General features: G+C 32.7%; 4 protein-coding genes and 1 pseudogene across 4 annotated transcripts; all 5 read left to right on the top strand.

Moving 5' to 3' along the window:
* The first annotated feature begins 301 nt into the window (after window positions 1–301).
* LOC126854611 (uncharacterized) lies at window positions 302–4,869 on the top strand. Its single transcript, XM_050601535.1, is given in 11 exon segments — window positions 302–1,104; window positions 1,443–1,542; window positions 1,709–1,819; window positions 1,907–2,066; window positions 2,661–2,678; window positions 2,805–2,947; window positions 2,949–3,589; window positions 3,889–3,988; window positions 4,100–4,210; window positions 4,376–4,531; window positions 4,780–4,869. Coding segments are annotated over 11 exon segments (2,397 nt in total). The 3' UTR covers window positions 4,834–4,869.
* Window positions 4,870–5,387: 518 nt separating this feature from the next.
* Window positions 5,388–7,514, top strand: LOC126854613 (odorant receptor 22b-like). Its single transcript, XM_050601538.1, has 5 exons — window positions 5,388–6,196; window positions 6,524–6,623; window positions 6,792–6,902; window positions 7,029–7,184; window positions 7,461–7,514. Exons 1-5 carry the CDS (start codon window positions 5,388–5,390, stop codon window positions 7,512–7,514), a joined length of 1,230 nt encoding a protein of 409 aa, XP_050457495.1.
* A 755-nt stretch (window positions 7,515–8,269) lies between these two features.
* On the top strand, window positions 8,270–10,131 carry LOC126854612 (odorant receptor 63a-like). Its single transcript, XM_050601536.1, has 5 exons — window positions 8,270–9,087; window positions 9,287–9,386; window positions 9,503–9,613; window positions 9,839–9,994; window positions 10,078–10,131. Exons 1-5 carry the CDS (start codon window positions 8,270–8,272, stop codon window positions 10,129–10,131), a joined length of 1,239 nt encoding a protein of 412 aa, XP_050457493.1.
* Window positions 10,132–11,321: 1,190 nt separating this feature from the next.
* LOC126854630 (odorant receptor 83a-like) lies at window positions 11,322–13,408 on the top strand. Its single transcript, XM_050601562.1, has 5 exons — window positions 11,322–12,121; window positions 12,427–12,526; window positions 12,639–12,749; window positions 12,931–13,086; window positions 13,335–13,408. The coding sequence occupies exons 1-5, from the start codon at window positions 11,322–11,324 to the stop codon at window positions 13,386–13,388; spliced, it is 1,221 nt and encodes a 406-aa protein (XP_050457519.1). The 3' UTR covers window positions 13,389–13,408.
* A 565-nt stretch (window positions 13,409–13,973) lies between these two features.
* Window positions 13,974–15,852, top strand: LOC126854754 (odorant receptor 82a-like; annotated as a pseudogene).
* Window positions 15,853–16,104: the final 252 nt, after the last annotated feature.

The raw sequence follows: 16,104 nt of genomic DNA, 5'->3' as shown, positions 1-16,104 counted from the left end.
CCCCTTTATTACGCGCAGCCGTTATGTGCACGCAAGCGCATTGTTCTGCCCATTGTTGTTTCTCCCGAAAGAGAGAAACCATCTATCATTACACACAGCTCTGTTCAGTCATGCTTGAGCTTCTAGCTCCATCTGACCATCTGTTGTCCGTTAACTAGAAGTACAGTAACGTTGTTGACAAAATTAATGAAAATTCTCAAGTGTCACAAAAAGACGTGGCAAGCGCAAAATTCGAGATCAAACTCATTATGTAAAGTTTCAGCTTTTTATTTTCTTAACAAATATTAAAATACTATCAGAAATGAATCTAATCACAAGACGCTCGTCGAAAACGATTCGAGCGAATGAAAATCATTTCAATTATGCGGTGCAAGTGACTCGAGTTATTCTGCGAATGATCGGTGCATGGCCGTTCTCGAGATTTGCATCCAACGCGGAAAAAATTGCGATCCGTTTGCAGCAAGTTGTTTGTTATTTTTTATTTGCGTTTATTTTTGTGCCAGGTCTTCTATTAGTTTTTTTGAAGGAACACGACTTCAAACGGAGGGTCAGAATGATGGGACCGCTTCTGAATTGTTAGATAGGTTGTATGAAATACAGTCTATTCGTTTATCATGCGAAAGAAATCCAATCGTGCCTGGAACAGACACGACAAGATTGGCAGAGTGTCGTCAAATACAGCGATCGGAAAATGATGCTATCCAAGGCGAGAATAGGTCGAAAGTTTGCCATCTTCTCCGCTGTCTTCATATACGTCGGCGGGTTGTCTTATCGTACCATCATGCCGCTCTCGAAAGGACGAATGTTGACACCGATGAATACTACGGTAAGAGCTCTCGCGTGTCCCAGTTACTTTGTCAAATTCGACGAGCAAGCTTCGCCGGCGTACGAAATTGTCTTTACTCTGCAATTCTTTGCGGGGTTCCTCACTTATTCGATGACATGCGCCGTGGCCGGATTAACGGCGTTCTTCATCATGCACGTTTCGGGTCAGCTGAGTGTTTTGATCGGTAAGCTGCAGCATTTTAATATAATGGAGCCCGAGGATCGGACTGTCGCAATTTTGTTGGCCGACATTGTGGAACATCAAATAAGAATAAAAAAGTGAGTCTTTAAAAATAATTAAGTGAAAAAAAGTTTTATGCAAATAAAATGTTCTTTCAAATTTTTATTAAGTGAAATGTCAGTCATAAAATATAATTGATAAAAAATTGTAGAATTCATATGACTATGTCCCTGTGTATCTGCAGTAATTTCCTTCAAATTATAATTATTATTAAAAAATATTATTGGAAAATTTTTAATATATTGGAAATAATAGATTATAATAGACTTTTATTTCTAACATTTTATTAATAACATATCAATATTGTAATAATATTATAAACAGAAAATTGTATAAATGTTATCAATTATTAATGATATGAATTGTACATTTACAGTTTTCTGAAACAAGTAGAGGAAGCTATGCAATTTATATGGTTAGTGGAAATAGTAGGGTCTACTTTACTCTTATGTCTCATAGAATATTACATTATTATGGTAATCATAACAAATGCTTTCCATGAGGTTTTGCCAAGATTAATCAGTTTGATGTTGATAATTATCAAAGAGAAAATAATTAATACAATATTCATGGATAATTAAAGTTTATTATTATAATTATAAATTTATGTAATAACATTTATATATTATGTTAATTGTCTAGGAATGGGAAAGTAGCGATTCTACAGCAATGTTAACTTTTTCTGTGATGCTCATATCTTTCACTATTTCCATTTTTATTAATTGTTATGTCGGTCAACTTTTGACAGATCAGGTATCGAGCGACATTTGCATTATTTTTGCTGTGAAAAATAGTCACCAAGAGTATTGTTCAAAAATATATAATCGATAACTGTGATAGAGCATCAAGGTTGGATTAATAACATCTACGATGAATTGGTATCACCTTCCGCATAAAAGAGCTCGTACTTTAATCCTGATAATGGCATTTTCCAATATCCCGGCAAAAATCACCGCAGGAAAAATGATAGAGATGTCTCTACCCACATTTGGTAACGTGAGTATAAAAGTTCCTTGTTTTTATTTGCCAGCTTTAAACCACGCAATTTGTTTTGTTACTTTATAGATTATCAAAACATCAGTGGCGTACTTTAATCTGCTTCGAAAATTTATTACGTGATTTCATATCTTCGACAAACCTTTCATGACTTCACTTAGTCATCATAATAGTATGAAATACTTTAATTTGTAATTGTTATTATCTTTGACACAAATGGACAAGATTTGCCAACAAATATTTTTATATCTTTTTAATTTAATTTTTCCAATTTAATCAATAAAAAATTTCATAAGAAATTAAAGATATCTAATTAATTCACTTATTAAAAGTCTTAAGATTAAATATATAATAATTATCGTACGAGTATAGCCGTTTATTTCATTAATAATTCACGTTGATGACACTATTAATTTAGCATAATCTGTTTATAAGACTCATGATCTGACAAAAAATAGTACTTTTGTAAACCAAAAAAATCGCCCTTGTAAAAATCGATTCTATAATTACTTGTGGTAAAAAACCGCACACACGCAAGCCGTAGTTCGAACGTCTAACTGCACCGAATCATGGTTGCGAAGATGATTCACCGACGCAGACGCAAAAGTGTATATACATAATGCAGCTGGCAAGTTTCGTCGTAGTTTCTATCAGTCGTGATCGTGCAATCGTCTCGCAAACAAATATCGGGAGGGGATTCGTTTTTCCACGCCATTCCTTATTATGGAATCCGCGGGTTTACACAATTCTAATTATGAGGATGACATAAGATATACCGTGCAAGTGCACAGGCTGATCTTGGGATTGATCGGGGTGTGGCCGATTTTTAAAAAAGTCCAACTTCGAAAGAGACTTTTGAAGGTAGTTCTCCGGACGATGTGCTGGCTGCTTCTTGCTTTCCTTCGACCTGATACCATGGGCACTGTACATGTTTCTGATCTTGGATACCTTCAAGAGCAGACTGAAAATGATCGGTAGACTTTGCTTTTACAGTATGGTATTCGCCATGTATTGCACGCTTATGTTACGGGAGGATAATATCAGGGAATGCGTGAAACACATAGAGAAGGACTGGCAAAGTGTCCGAAATGCGAACGATCGTAGAATTATGCTGGATCGGGCAAAAGCTGGACGTTTCATTCTGATTTGCGCTACGATATTCCTGTTCACCAGCGGTTTTAGTTACCGTCTGATACAGCCGATAATTCGCGGCAAGATCGTTGTCAATGGGAACATCACTATCAGACCGCTGGTGCAAGGCGATTACTTTATTTTCTTTGATCCGCAGCACAGTCCTGCTTACGAGATCGTATTTTCGATGCATTTATTGACCGGTATTGTCATATATATTACTATGGCAAGTGTTTGTGGCGTTACCTCGTTGTTTACTATGCACGCTTGCGGACAACTTGAAATGTTGGCCGGTTGGCTGAAAAATTTGTCAAACGAGGATCAGTGGTCGAAGAAGAATCATGCCGTTGCTCGAAGATTAGCGATAATCATTATGCATCATATAAAGATACGTAGGTGAGCAGCTAAAATCATTGTGCATCTTGTGGTAATTTTTGATTCAACTTTTCTGCAATTCTAATTTTTTTATATAAAAAGGTCGTGATAAAATTAATTGTTTTATGCTTTTCAACATCAGTTTTCGAAATATCTGTTAAATATTTACTCATTGCCAAAAAAATTGACATTTATTTATCTATCTTGAGATTATTGATCTTTCACGATTTAAGATTTTTATAATAAAAATATTTTGTCAACTTAAAAAAAAAATGTTTAACGTATGTGTAATAATAGAGATTATCGGATTCGATTTCTAGATTTTTACATCGCATACAAAACCTCGTAGGAGAAATGTGTTTTATCGAGATTATTGGCAGCACATTAATATTGTGTTTGCTAGGATATTACGTGATAACGGTACGCAAGATAGTAATAATATTTGTTAATAATTAATTTTTTAGATCGCATGCAGATTTTTAACATATATACTTTAATTTTTTTTAATAAAATAATGCGTTTTATATATAGGGATGGGAAGGGAACGATGCTCTCTCCTCTTTAACATATGCCGTAATGCTCACATCTTTTACCTTCAATATTTTTATATTATGTTACATTGGAGAAATTTTAAGTAGTCAGGTAGGGTACATAGATAACAGAAATATGTACAGGTACAACATCAAATTTATTTATAATTGAAAAAAATATGTTAAAATAAAAATAACAAAAATACACAAAAAATTATTAATTTATAGCAAGACAAGAAATATAATAATAAAAAGCTGTTCCTTATATTTTGCACAGCGAAGTAAAGTATACATAACTTGCTGCACAATTGATTGGTATTGGCTGCCTAATAAACAAGCTCGTCATCTTATCCTAATGATTGCCATGGCTAATTATTCTACGAAGCTCACGGCGGGTAAAGTGTTTGATCTTTCATTCAGCAGTTTTGGTGCCGTAAGCAATTTTATCTCTTTTGCAATATGACAACAGAGAACATTTTTTTTTATTATGATTATGATTAAATAAAATTTAATAATATATATATGTAAAATAATTTATTTATATAAAATACATAAAATTAAAATTATTATATAATTAAAAACGTATTATTGCATGTGTAAATTAGTTTTTCTTTATGAATGCACACTTTTATCTCTAAACATATATATTTTATGCATATAAATTTTATTTAATCTTTTTAGGTTATTAGAACCGCCATGGCGTATTTAAATTTACTGCGGACAGTTACTGTATAATCGCGTAATACGATATTAAGTATACGTAAAAAGTTGTGCTTATAGAATAATATTATATAGAACATTTATAATTCAAATTCTTATATGTATTCATCCAATTTGCTTTTTCCAAAATCCTTTTAACTCTTCCGGAGATTTTTACTATTCTCAAACACTGATATATCCGTTCACTTATCATTTAAAAAAATTATAATTTATGCTTTAATTATTTATCAAAAAATTACTAAAATTAATAAAATGATTATACACATTGTAAAATAATATGCTATAATAATTTTTAAGCACCATCTTTTACAGCCTGTTCAACAACAAGTAACAACATGGACTATACAATATAATCTACAATATATCTACAATATATAGTGTTAATCAACGTTACACTCACATACAAATGTAGAACTTGCATATATCGATTCTTTTTTCCCCTTCATCGTCTTATATTTCTTGAAAAAAACAGCGCAAGCGCTGAAGAAAAAAACGAGCTCTGCTGCCTTTTCCATCGCAGACATTGTCGTTCAATAGACGTGCGTAGACGTCCGATAAGAGTCATGATCATGTCGCGCTCTTTCCGCGTATCTCCTACGCACAACATCGCGTATAAACAGGACTGCGAGTATAGCATTCAGCTGAATCGCTGGTTCCTGAAACCGATCGGCGCTTGGCCCGGGACCGATATGTCGATCAGCATCGCGGACAAATTGCTGTCGCGCTGTATCCAATTCATCTGTCATTCTTTGATTGCCTTTACCGTAGTGCCCTGTGCGCTGTACATCTTATTCGAACCGGACGTGCGTTTGAAACTGAAAGCTTTCGGCCCGATGATACACTGGCTGATGGGCGGCGCGAATTATTGCTCATTGCTGTTTCGTAGCTACGAGATACGCAAGTGCGTGGATCACATGCGCGACGATTGGCAGGTCGTAAAGAGAGCGTGCGATCGCGAAGTGATGCTGAGGAACGCCAAGTTCGGCCGATTTGTGTCCGGTTTTTGTGCAGTCTTCATGCAAGGTGGCGTCTGCTCCTACAGCATCATTACCGTTCTGACATCGGTGATCATTCGTATCGACAATGTCACCGTAACGATGCATCAGCTGCCGTGTCCGTTCTACACGGAGCTAGTGGATGTCAGATACAGTCCGGCGAATGAGATTATAATAGGCCTTCAACTACTGTCGACTTTTATAGTCAACTCCATCACGGTAGGCGCATGCAGCCTCGCCGCAGTTTTTGCTATGCATGCCTGCGGCCAGTTAAGCATTCTGATGATGAGACTAGACGAACTTGTCGATGAGACGAAAGACAAACGTGAGACCACGCATCGGAAACTGGCTGCCATCGTGGAGCATCATTTACGTGTACTAAGGTAATATTGCTAAAATGCGGTAAATCTTTAATAAGGTTTGTATAAAATTTAATGTTTTTAATTTTTTCCATAAATAAAATATACGCATTTTGAAATATTTGAGTAATTGATATAATGATTCATTTTAAAATAACTTTTTTTATTTTTACTATTTAATCGGCTGCACAATATTGTCAATTTAAAAAAAAATTATTCACATTTAAATTTTTCTATAAAACTTATCGTAATAATATTTTTTTTACTGTATTAAATTATTCTGTAAAAATATTTGAGATGCTATAAACAGTTTATAAAAAATAATATTTTCTCATACTGTTTTAATTTCAGTTTTGTATCACGAATAGAAACAATTATGCATCAAATATGTCTCGTCGAGTTATTGGGATGCACGACTGATATGTGCATGCTCGGATATTATACGATCACGGTATGAAAAAATTTCGAATCAAAGAAGCGCAATAACTGCAAAATATAAATGTGTGTGTTTATTGTGGCATATTATATGTATATTACGAATATTTTTTCATCATAACATTAATAATATTGAAATTATTCCTTGTTTTTTTTTTTCGTTTATATATATTGTTATTTACAGGAATGGGAATTGCACGATACGAAAAATTTGCTTACATACTTCACTATATTTGTAGCTATGTCATGCAACGTTTTTATATTTTGTTACATAGCTGAAATCCTTACTGACCAGGTAGCTGCATCGTAGATATAGATATAGATATAGATTTTTCTCTTTTAGCTTATTAGAGCTTTAAGTATAATTATGATATAAAAGTATAGATCACATACACATAGTATTTGTCAAATATAATTATAGTGTCAAAAAATAGGCGAAATGGCGTACATGACGGAATGGTATCGGTTGCACCATAAAATTGCGCTTGACTTGATCCTAATAATCTCGAGATCAAATGCCGTCATAAAAATAACTGCCGGAAAAATGATACAATTATCTATTGCTACTTTTGGAGATGTAAGTTCGATAATAGTTCGAATTTATGTTTGATAATTTATATTAATAATTTATTAGTAAAATACAATTTTAAAATTAATTAATATCAGCAGTTTTCCATAACTTTTTTTCGTAAAAACTTGATTTCTCCTCTAGTTCATTTAATAGATATTATATTATAAAACATTTATATTATTTTAAATCTTTCGTTATCATCAACACATGCCTAAAGATTTATACATATTATTATAAAATATATTAAATTATATAGATCCATCACAATCATAATTATTTCAGGTAATAAAAACAGCGTTTGCATATTTAAATATACTCAGAACGGTAGCAATGTAACAAAGATATGTATATATAACATGTAAAAGATTTTCCAAAGAAATAGATCAAATGTAATATTTACTGAATTTATATTAATAATGAAAGTAGAGTTGATATAGATAATTCTCGTTATATTAATGAATACAATTTTCATCCCACATAATAATATCATTAAACAATATATACACATGTGATAGTATTAATTATTAATGAAGTAATTATTATTAATAAACACATTTAATTATATACATCAAAAACAAATAATATGATATTGTTTTCATATTTTTTTTCTTGCATAGCTAATATCAAAAACACTCGTCAGACAAAAAAATAATCATTACATTATTGTGTGCATTCAAACTAACTTATCAAACTATCGAAAAGATCATATTGAGAAGAAAAAAATTGTATTGCCTTTTATCCTCATAAAATAAAAAGATATTTTGATTTTACTTCCGTAAAGACTATGATGGATCTTTCGATCCACGGAAGACTCCCTGGATATAGCTACACGTGAAAAATGCAAATTTCATGTATATAATTCATGAACAGCAATAGACATAATTCGAGAGGAATAGTATTCCCTCTTATCATCTCTTATGAAAGTCAATATGACTATAAAATGCACCCTTCATCGTCCTGATATAACTGACCGCATGAATACTTATTTCTCGGAAGAGAAGCTACGCGAAACGGCGCAGTCGTATTTAACTTCCTGCGCTTGTATCTTTGCACAATCCTGTCAGTAGCTAGCAAGCTCCCGCGCTTTAACAATGTACAAGAATCCTACGCAGAATTCGAACGTCGTCACGACTGTCTACGATTATGAGAAAGACGTGCAGCTGAGCATTCAGCTGAATCGTTGGATACTGAAGCCGATCGGTGTCTGGCCAAAATCAGCAGAAATCTCTTGGATAGAAAAATACGTTTATATGCTGGTAAACGTGATTTGCACCAGTCTCATTGGTTTCCTGTTCATACCCTGTGCTGCCTATATGGCGCTCGAGGTAGAGGACACTTATAATATCTTGAAGCTCTCCGGACCACTGAATTTCTGTCTGATGGCCGTTATTAAATACTCCTCTCTGATCTTCCGCGAAAATGATATCCGTAGAGGTATCCAGCATATCGAGAAGGATTGGATGAACACACGGTATTACAAAGATCGGATTATCATGATTAGGAACGCAAAGTTCGGCCGTCGTCTCGTGGCGATATGCGCGTTCTTTATGTATGGTGGTGCTGTGTTCTATTACCTCGCCATGCCATTCAGCAATGGTAAGGTCACGGAGGATGACGGAAATTTGACATATCAGCCTCTGGTGTATCCGGTCGCCAGAGTAATCATCGACGCGCGATACAGTCCCATCAGCGAGATCTTCTTCTGGATGCAGTGTTTGTCGGGTTTCATCGCGCATTCCATCACCGCGGGTGCCTGCAGTGTAGCCGCCGTATTCGCGATGCACGCTTGCGGCCGCTTAGAGATTCTAATGCAATGGATCGAGCATTTGGTAGACGGAAGGGAAGACTTTCGCGGCAATTTGGATGAGAGAGTGTCGATGATTGTGCAGCAACACGTTCGGATCATACAGTAAGTCATTTCGCCACTCAATATAATACAATCATTCATTATATTTTACATTATATTTGTACAATTAGAAAGTATGAGTCATGGTTGATTTAACGCCAACTGGCTAAGAGTTAATAATTTAATTTATTAATTAATATTAAAAAAAAATTATATCTTTAACATAATCCCACGCTATATGTATAGCATCCTTATCTTTCAGTTTTATATCGCTAACGGATAAAGTACTACGTGAAATATCTATCGTCGAAATTGTAGGATGTACGTTAAACATGTGCTTTCTTGGATATTATATTATCACGGTATGCATATCGTACAAGAAGTACGTACCGCCAAGCGCGCATCATCCACTTCAAGTAACATCGAAGATTATTTGCGATGATACGTGCATTCAAATAAAAATATCTTTACATTGCAGGAATGGAATATTAAAGAGCCTGCACATTATATAACATACATTATTATCCTCATATCTCTTACATTCAATATTTTCATACTTTGTTACATTGGCGAACTTGTTGCCGAACAGGTATAGTTTTTATTTTCCAAGTTTTTCTGCACCTTTGATAAATTTAATGACAAATCTTACAATTATATCTTTATATAATATATTCATAGAAAAAATATAGTATTTATACAATAATAAAGTTTATAGAAAGGCACGCACATTATTAAAAAAAAAAAAAAATTTATCGATAAAGATAAATACGTTTATGAAAAAAATTTTACTAAAAAAATAATCTCGTGCAAACAGTGCAGAAAGATCGGCAAAGTTTCATACATGATTGATTGGTATCGTTTACCAGAAAGAAAAGCTCTTGCTCTTGTATTAATGATTGCTATGTCCAATTCGTCTGTCAAATTTACTGCTGGAAATTTATTCGATCTGTCCCTTAATACCTTCGGTGACGTAAGTAGTGCACAAAGTCAATTGTTATTGAATTTATCAGTGAATAACATACATGATTTAAATATCGTTCATCCAATCTATAGGTAATTAGAACCTCGGTCGCCTATTTAAATATGCTACGTACATTAACTTCGTAAAATCTGTCACATATGTAGAAATTATTGCAATTGTAGATTTAAAAAAAATATTAATTTAAAATTCGATCTACTATTAAAAAAAAAGAAATAGATAAAGTATATGTATACAAACGCCATTGTAATAAATTGAAAAATTTATGTACCTATATGTATATTCAGAAATATTTGTATAAAAAATCTAATGCGCTTTCTACATTTTCCTATCAAATTTGAAAGCTAATTTAATTCTTTATAATTTTTATTTCGGATTTTGTTAAAAATATATATACTTTTTCTGATATTTATAAAAATGTATAACCGTAGAAATATAACCGTGATTTCATTTTTCAACGCTAATTTTTTAAGAAAACATTTTTCGATCAATGTTTATACAAAATTTTTTGTTCAGAATTAAATTTCCTATAAAATCTCAAAATCTGGACGTGATAAAATGATAGAAACGTCTCTACCCACATTCGGTAACGTGAGTGTAAAAGTTCCTCGTTTTTATTTGCCAGCTTTAAATCACGCAATCTATTTCGTTATTTCATAGATTATCAAAACATCAATAGCGTATTTTGATCTGCTTTAAAAATTTATCATGTGATTTTATATCTTCGACGAACCTTTTATGATTCAGTTACCATAACAGTATGAGATTAATCTGTAATTGTTGTTATCTTTGACACAAATGAATGTGGACTTGAACAAAAGTTTGCCAATAAATTTATATTTTTTAAATTTAATTTTTCCATTTTTATCAATAAAAAATTTTATAAGAAGTTAGACGCAGAGATTTCTAATTAATTCACTTATTAAAAGTTTTAAGATTAAATACTAATAATTATCACACGAATATAGCAATTTCCTTTATTAGCAATTCACTCATATGACACTATTAATTTAGCATAATCCGTTTGTAAGACTCATGACAGAAAATACTATTTTCGTAAACCAAAGAAATCGTCCCTTGTGAATCGATCTTGTAATTACTTGTGGCAAAAAAATCGTGCACACGCAAGCCTTAGTACCGAACTTTGAACTGCGCCGAACCGTGGTTGCGTAGGTGATTCATCGACGCAGACGCAAGAACATATGTACATGATGCGGCTGGCAAGTTTCGTCGTAGTTTCGTCTGTCAGTCGTGATCGTGCAATCGTCTCGTGAACAAACATCGGGAAAGGATTCGTTTTTCCCCGCCAGTCCATATCATGTTCGAACCCGCGAGTTTACACAATTCTAACTATGAGGATGACATAAGATATACCGTGCAAGTGCACAGGCTGATCTTGGGATTGATCGGCATGTGGCCGATTTTTAAAAAAGTCCAACTTCGAAAGAGACTTTCGAAGGTAGTCCTCCGGACAGTGCGTTGCTTCCTGCTGTCCTTCAATCTGATACCATGGGCGTTATACATGTTTCTGATCTTGGATACCTTCAAGAGCAGACTGAGAATGATCGGTGGGCTCTGTTTTTACAGTATGGTACCCGCCATGTATTGCACGCTTATGTTATGGGAGAATAATATCAGGGAATGCATGAAACACATAGAGAAGGACTGGCAAAATGTTCGAGACGCGAACGACCGTAGAATTATGCTGGATCGGGCAAAAGCTGGGCGTTTCATTCTGATTTGCGCTACGATATTCCTGTTCACCAGCGGTTTTAGTTACCGTCTGATACAGCCGATAATTCGCGGCAAGATCGTTGTCAATGAGAACATCACTATCAGACCGCTAGTGCAAAGCAATTACTTTGTCTTCTTTGATCCGCAGCGCAGTCCTGCTTACGAGATCGTATTTTCGATGCATTTATTGACCGGTATTGTCATATATATTACTATGGCAAGTGTTTGTGGCGTTACCTCGTTGTTTACTATGCACGCTTGCGGACAACTCGAAATGCTGGCCGCTTGGCTGGAAGATCTGTTAAACGAGGATCAGTCGAAGAACAATTATGTCGTTGCTCAAAGATTAGCAGCGATTATCATGCATCATGTAAGGATACGTAGGTAAGCAGCTGAAATCATTATGCATTATATGTTAATTTTTTATTCTTTCTTGATCTTTGACTTTTCTACATTTTTAATTCTTTTTTCTACAAAAAGTTGTAATAAAATAATTGTTTTATGCTTTTCAAGTTCCCAAATATCTGCCTGTCGAATATTTAACTCATTGTTAGAAAGATTGACATTTATGGGATTATTGATCTTTCACTATTCTCAAGATTTTCATAATAAAAATATTTTGTTAACTTAAAAAAAAAATTTTTTTAACGTACGTGTAATAATAGAGATTATTCAATATCGCTTTCTAGATTTTTACATCGCATACAAAATCTCGTAGGAGAAATGTGTTTTATCGAGATTGTTGGCAGCACTTTAATATTGTGTCTGCTAGGATATTATGTGATAACGGTACGACAAGATAGTAATAATATTTGATAATAATCAAATTTTTAGATCGCATGCAGATCTTTAACATATATACTTTAATTTTTTTAAATAAAATAATGCGTTTTATACATAGGGATGGGAACGGAACGATGCTCTCTCCTCTCTAACATATGCCGTAATGCTTACATCTTTTACCTTTAATATTTTTATATTATGTTACATTGGAGAAATTTTAAGTAGTCAGGTAGGGTACATAGATAACAGAAATATGTACAGGTACAACATCAAATTTATTTATATATTTTTGTCTATAAAAAAAAAATATGGTTAAATAAAAAATGACAAAGAATATAGAAAAAAATTATTAATTTATAGCAAGACAAGTAATTTAATAATGAAAAAGCGTTCTTTATATTTTGGCGCAGGGAAGTAAAGTATACATAACTTGCTGCACAATCGATTGGTATTGGCTGCCTAGTAAACAAGCTCGTCATCTTATCCTAATGATTGCCATGGCTAATTATTCTACGAAGCTCACGGCGGGTAAAGTGTTTGATCTTTCATTCAGCAGTTTTGGTGCCGTAAGCAATTTTATTTCTTTTGCAATATGACAATAGAGAAAATTTTTTTTATTATGATTATGATTAAATAAAATTTAATAATATGTATATATAAAATAAATTATATATATAAAATATATAAAATTAAAATTATTATATAAATAAAAACGGATTGTTGCATGTGTGCAAATTTGTTTTCTATATAAATGCACATTTTTATCTATAAACATATATATTTTATGCATATAAATTTTATTTAATATTTTTAGATTGTTAGAACCGCGTTGGCGTATTTAAATTTGCTGCGGACAGTCACTGTATAATCGCGTAATATTAAGTATATATAAAAAGCTGTGCTTATAGAATAATATTATATAGAACACGTACTTATAATTCAAATTTCTAAATGCAATCTAATTTTGCTTTTAACTCTACCGAAGATTTTTACTATTCTAAAACACTAATATATCGTCCAGCATTTATTATTTACATTATTTAATGTAATTCATAATACTTTTATATCAATTCTCATTATATCAAGAAACATGTTTCTCACCTATCAATAATCAATCTATCATCGCACGATATATTTATTTCATATTTTATCTCATTATAATTTTAAAATAAAAAATGTTTAATATGTGTATATTTTTCAATTATAACATTGTAATGAAATACATATACAAAACATACCATTTATAAATATATCTAATATTGTGTTAAGAACAATTTTGTCGGACAAGTTTGAAGAGACTGTAAGTATCGATTGTATGTATTCTATCTCTCATTATTAGACAGATGGTTCAGTAATTTTTTTCGCCCTGTTCGATGTATATCCGCGCAAGCGCTGATATGCTTCCTTGAAAAATGCAATAAGTAATAGTGATCAGTAGTAGTGCGTCTTCCGCGAGTTAACCATGAAGAATATCTCTAGCAAGTCTGTCGTGGAAATTTACAGAAAAGATAACGATTACAGTCTTCAATTGAATCGTTGGTTCTTGAAATCAATAGGAGCTTGGCCAGAATTATCGACAAACTCGATCAAAAATATTTTTATAAAAATTCTGCAATTCACGTGTCATTCTTTAATAGCTTTCGCTGTAGTACCTTCTATACTATATATTCTTTTCGAGGAGAATGATATCCGCCTAAAACTCAAGGCTATAGGGCCTACGAGTCACTGTCTCATGGGCGGTATCAATTACTGCTCGCTTTTGCATCATAGCGATCGGATACAGAAATCTGTCAAACATATGGAGACCGATTGGCGTATGGCGAAGAGAGAGCATGATCGGGAAGTGATGCTGAAAAACGCGAGAATAGGTCGCGTTATAGCGGGCGTTTGCGCGCTGATCATGTAGGGTGTTGTTGTTTGTTACAACTTAGCGAGAGGAATGTCACGGATAGTCGTGATCGTCGGCAACGAGACGATTACAACAGGTCGCTTACCATGTGCGTCTTTCAATAAAATTGTGGATACTAGAATCAGCCCGATATACGAAGTCGTACTGGCGCTGCAATGTCTCTCCACTATCGTGGTGAATAATATCACGATTAGTGCATGTGGTCTCGCCGCTGTTTTCGCGATGCACGGTTCCGGCCAGCTTAATGTAGTAATGTTGCGTCTCGAAGAACTCGTCAGTGAAAAACAAGAGCTCTTGCATTTAAGACTGGCAAATATTGTGGAGCATCATTTGCGAGCATTGAAGTAAGATAAAAGAATCATCAAAATTATATACAAATCAATAAATATTGTTATATTTGAATTTTTACTGACAGATGATCTCGCTTGCGCGTTTAAAATTGGTTTTGTACAAAATGCAGTTTTTGATAATTATAAAAGTATTAAAAACTATAAGATATTGAAGATATTACTTTACTGCATTTTTTGCAAACATAACATTTTATATTATATATATTTGCAGAAAATAAAATATTTTAGAGTTAAAAAATATTAAAAATATTAAGAGTCTTTTGCCAGCTATTGTAAATGTATCAATTGCAGATTTCTTTCACGCATGGAGATAATTCTGCGACAGATATATTTTGTAGAATTAATTGGATGTACATTTAATTTATGTATGCTAGGATATTACACCATTACGGTACGCTATAAAAATTTGAAAAAGAAAAATCTATGACAAATTGCACATATCCATTTTTCTATTTTGATTTTAAATGCTAATCAATTTGCATATCTTCAGGAATGGTATGAAGAAAGTACGAATACTATAATAACATATATCATGATACTCACGTCGATGATGTTCAATATTTTCATATTTTGCTTCATTGGTGAAGTTGTAGCGGATCAGGTAAAATAAGCATTTTTATATCAAAGTTCTCATTAATTCGTCTATAATTAAAATATTTCAATTCTTGATTCGTCATTGATTCAACTTTTGCGATAGTGCAAAAAAGTCGGTGAGGCAGCTTATATGACTAACTGGTATTATTTGCCACATAAGACTGCCCCTGGTCTAATTTTAATAATTTTGCGATCAAGAATTGTAATCAAAATGACGGCTGGAAAAATATTTCACATGTCTATTCCAACTTTTGGTGTTGTAAGTCATTACATACGATTTCTATAAATAAAACTGATTAAATTTATAAAATTTTACATGCTACAAATATGCAACAGATAATATATAATAGAAATTTATATAAAATATAATATTTGTAAAATCTATGAAAATATAAATTAATTATTGTATATATTAAACATTCCAGGTTATTAAAACATCAGTTGCATATCTAAATATGCTTCGAACTTTAACTACGTAAATTCTGCGTAACAAAATAGAGTTATTTTACAATATATTCTATATATAGACAATGTAAAGTTTTTATATGTGCATATTATATTATATTATGTACATATTATAATATATAATATTTTAAAGAAAAAAAAAACATTCTTTTTAAAAAAAGAAAAGCCTTACGCATATAATACACGAATAGCAATACATATATGAAATCAGGAAGAAGAATATTCTCTTTCTTCCTCTTCTAACAGACAATAACTATAAAATGTAC

Source organism: Cataglyphis hispanica, chromosome 14, assembly GCF_021464435.1.
Source record: "Cataglyphis hispanica isolate Lineage 1 chromosome 14, ULB_Chis1_1.0, whole genome shotgun sequence".
Taxonomy (NCBI): Eukaryota; Metazoa; Arthropoda; class Insecta; order Hymenoptera; family Formicidae; genus Cataglyphis; species Cataglyphis hispanica.
Note: the sequence above shows the minus strand (reverse complement) of the source record. Positions and strands in the feature narration are given on the sequence as shown.

Bases quoted from the DNA above. Each gene is read 5' to 3' on its own strand.
- LOC126854613 (XM_050601538.1), top strand. From the start codon at position 5,388: ATGTCGCGCTCTTTCCGCGTATCTCCTACGCACAACATCGCGTATAAA. The intron at 6,197-6,523 runs GTAATATTGCTA...TTTTAATTTCAG, and splicing joins CATCATTTACGTGTACTAAG to TTTTGTATCACGAATAGAAA. The intron at 6,624-6,791 runs GTATGAAAAAAT...TGTTATTTACAG, and splicing joins TCGGATATTATACGATCACG to GAATGGGAATTGCACGATAC.
- LOC126854612 (XM_050601536.1), top strand. From the start codon at position 8,270: ATGTACAAGAATCCTACGCAGAATTCGAACGTCGTCACGACTGTCTAC. The intron at 9,088-9,286 runs GTAAGTCATTTC...CTTATCTTTCAG, and splicing joins CAACACGTTCGGATCATACA to TTTTATATCGCTAACGGATA. The intron at 9,387-9,502 runs GTATGCATATCG...TTTACATTGCAG, and splicing joins TTGGATATTATATTATCACG to GAATGGAATATTAAAGAGCC.
- LOC126854630 (XM_050601562.1), top strand. From the start codon at position 11,322: ATGTTCGAACCCGCGAGTTTACACAATTCTAACTATGAGGATGACATA. The intron at 12,122-12,426 runs GTAAGCAGCTGA...ATCGCTTTCTAG, and splicing joins CATCATGTAAGGATACGTAG to ATTTTTACATCGCATACAAA. The intron at 12,527-12,638 runs GTACGACAAGAT...TTTTATACATAG, and splicing joins TAGGATATTATGTGATAACG to GGATGGGAACGGAACGATGC.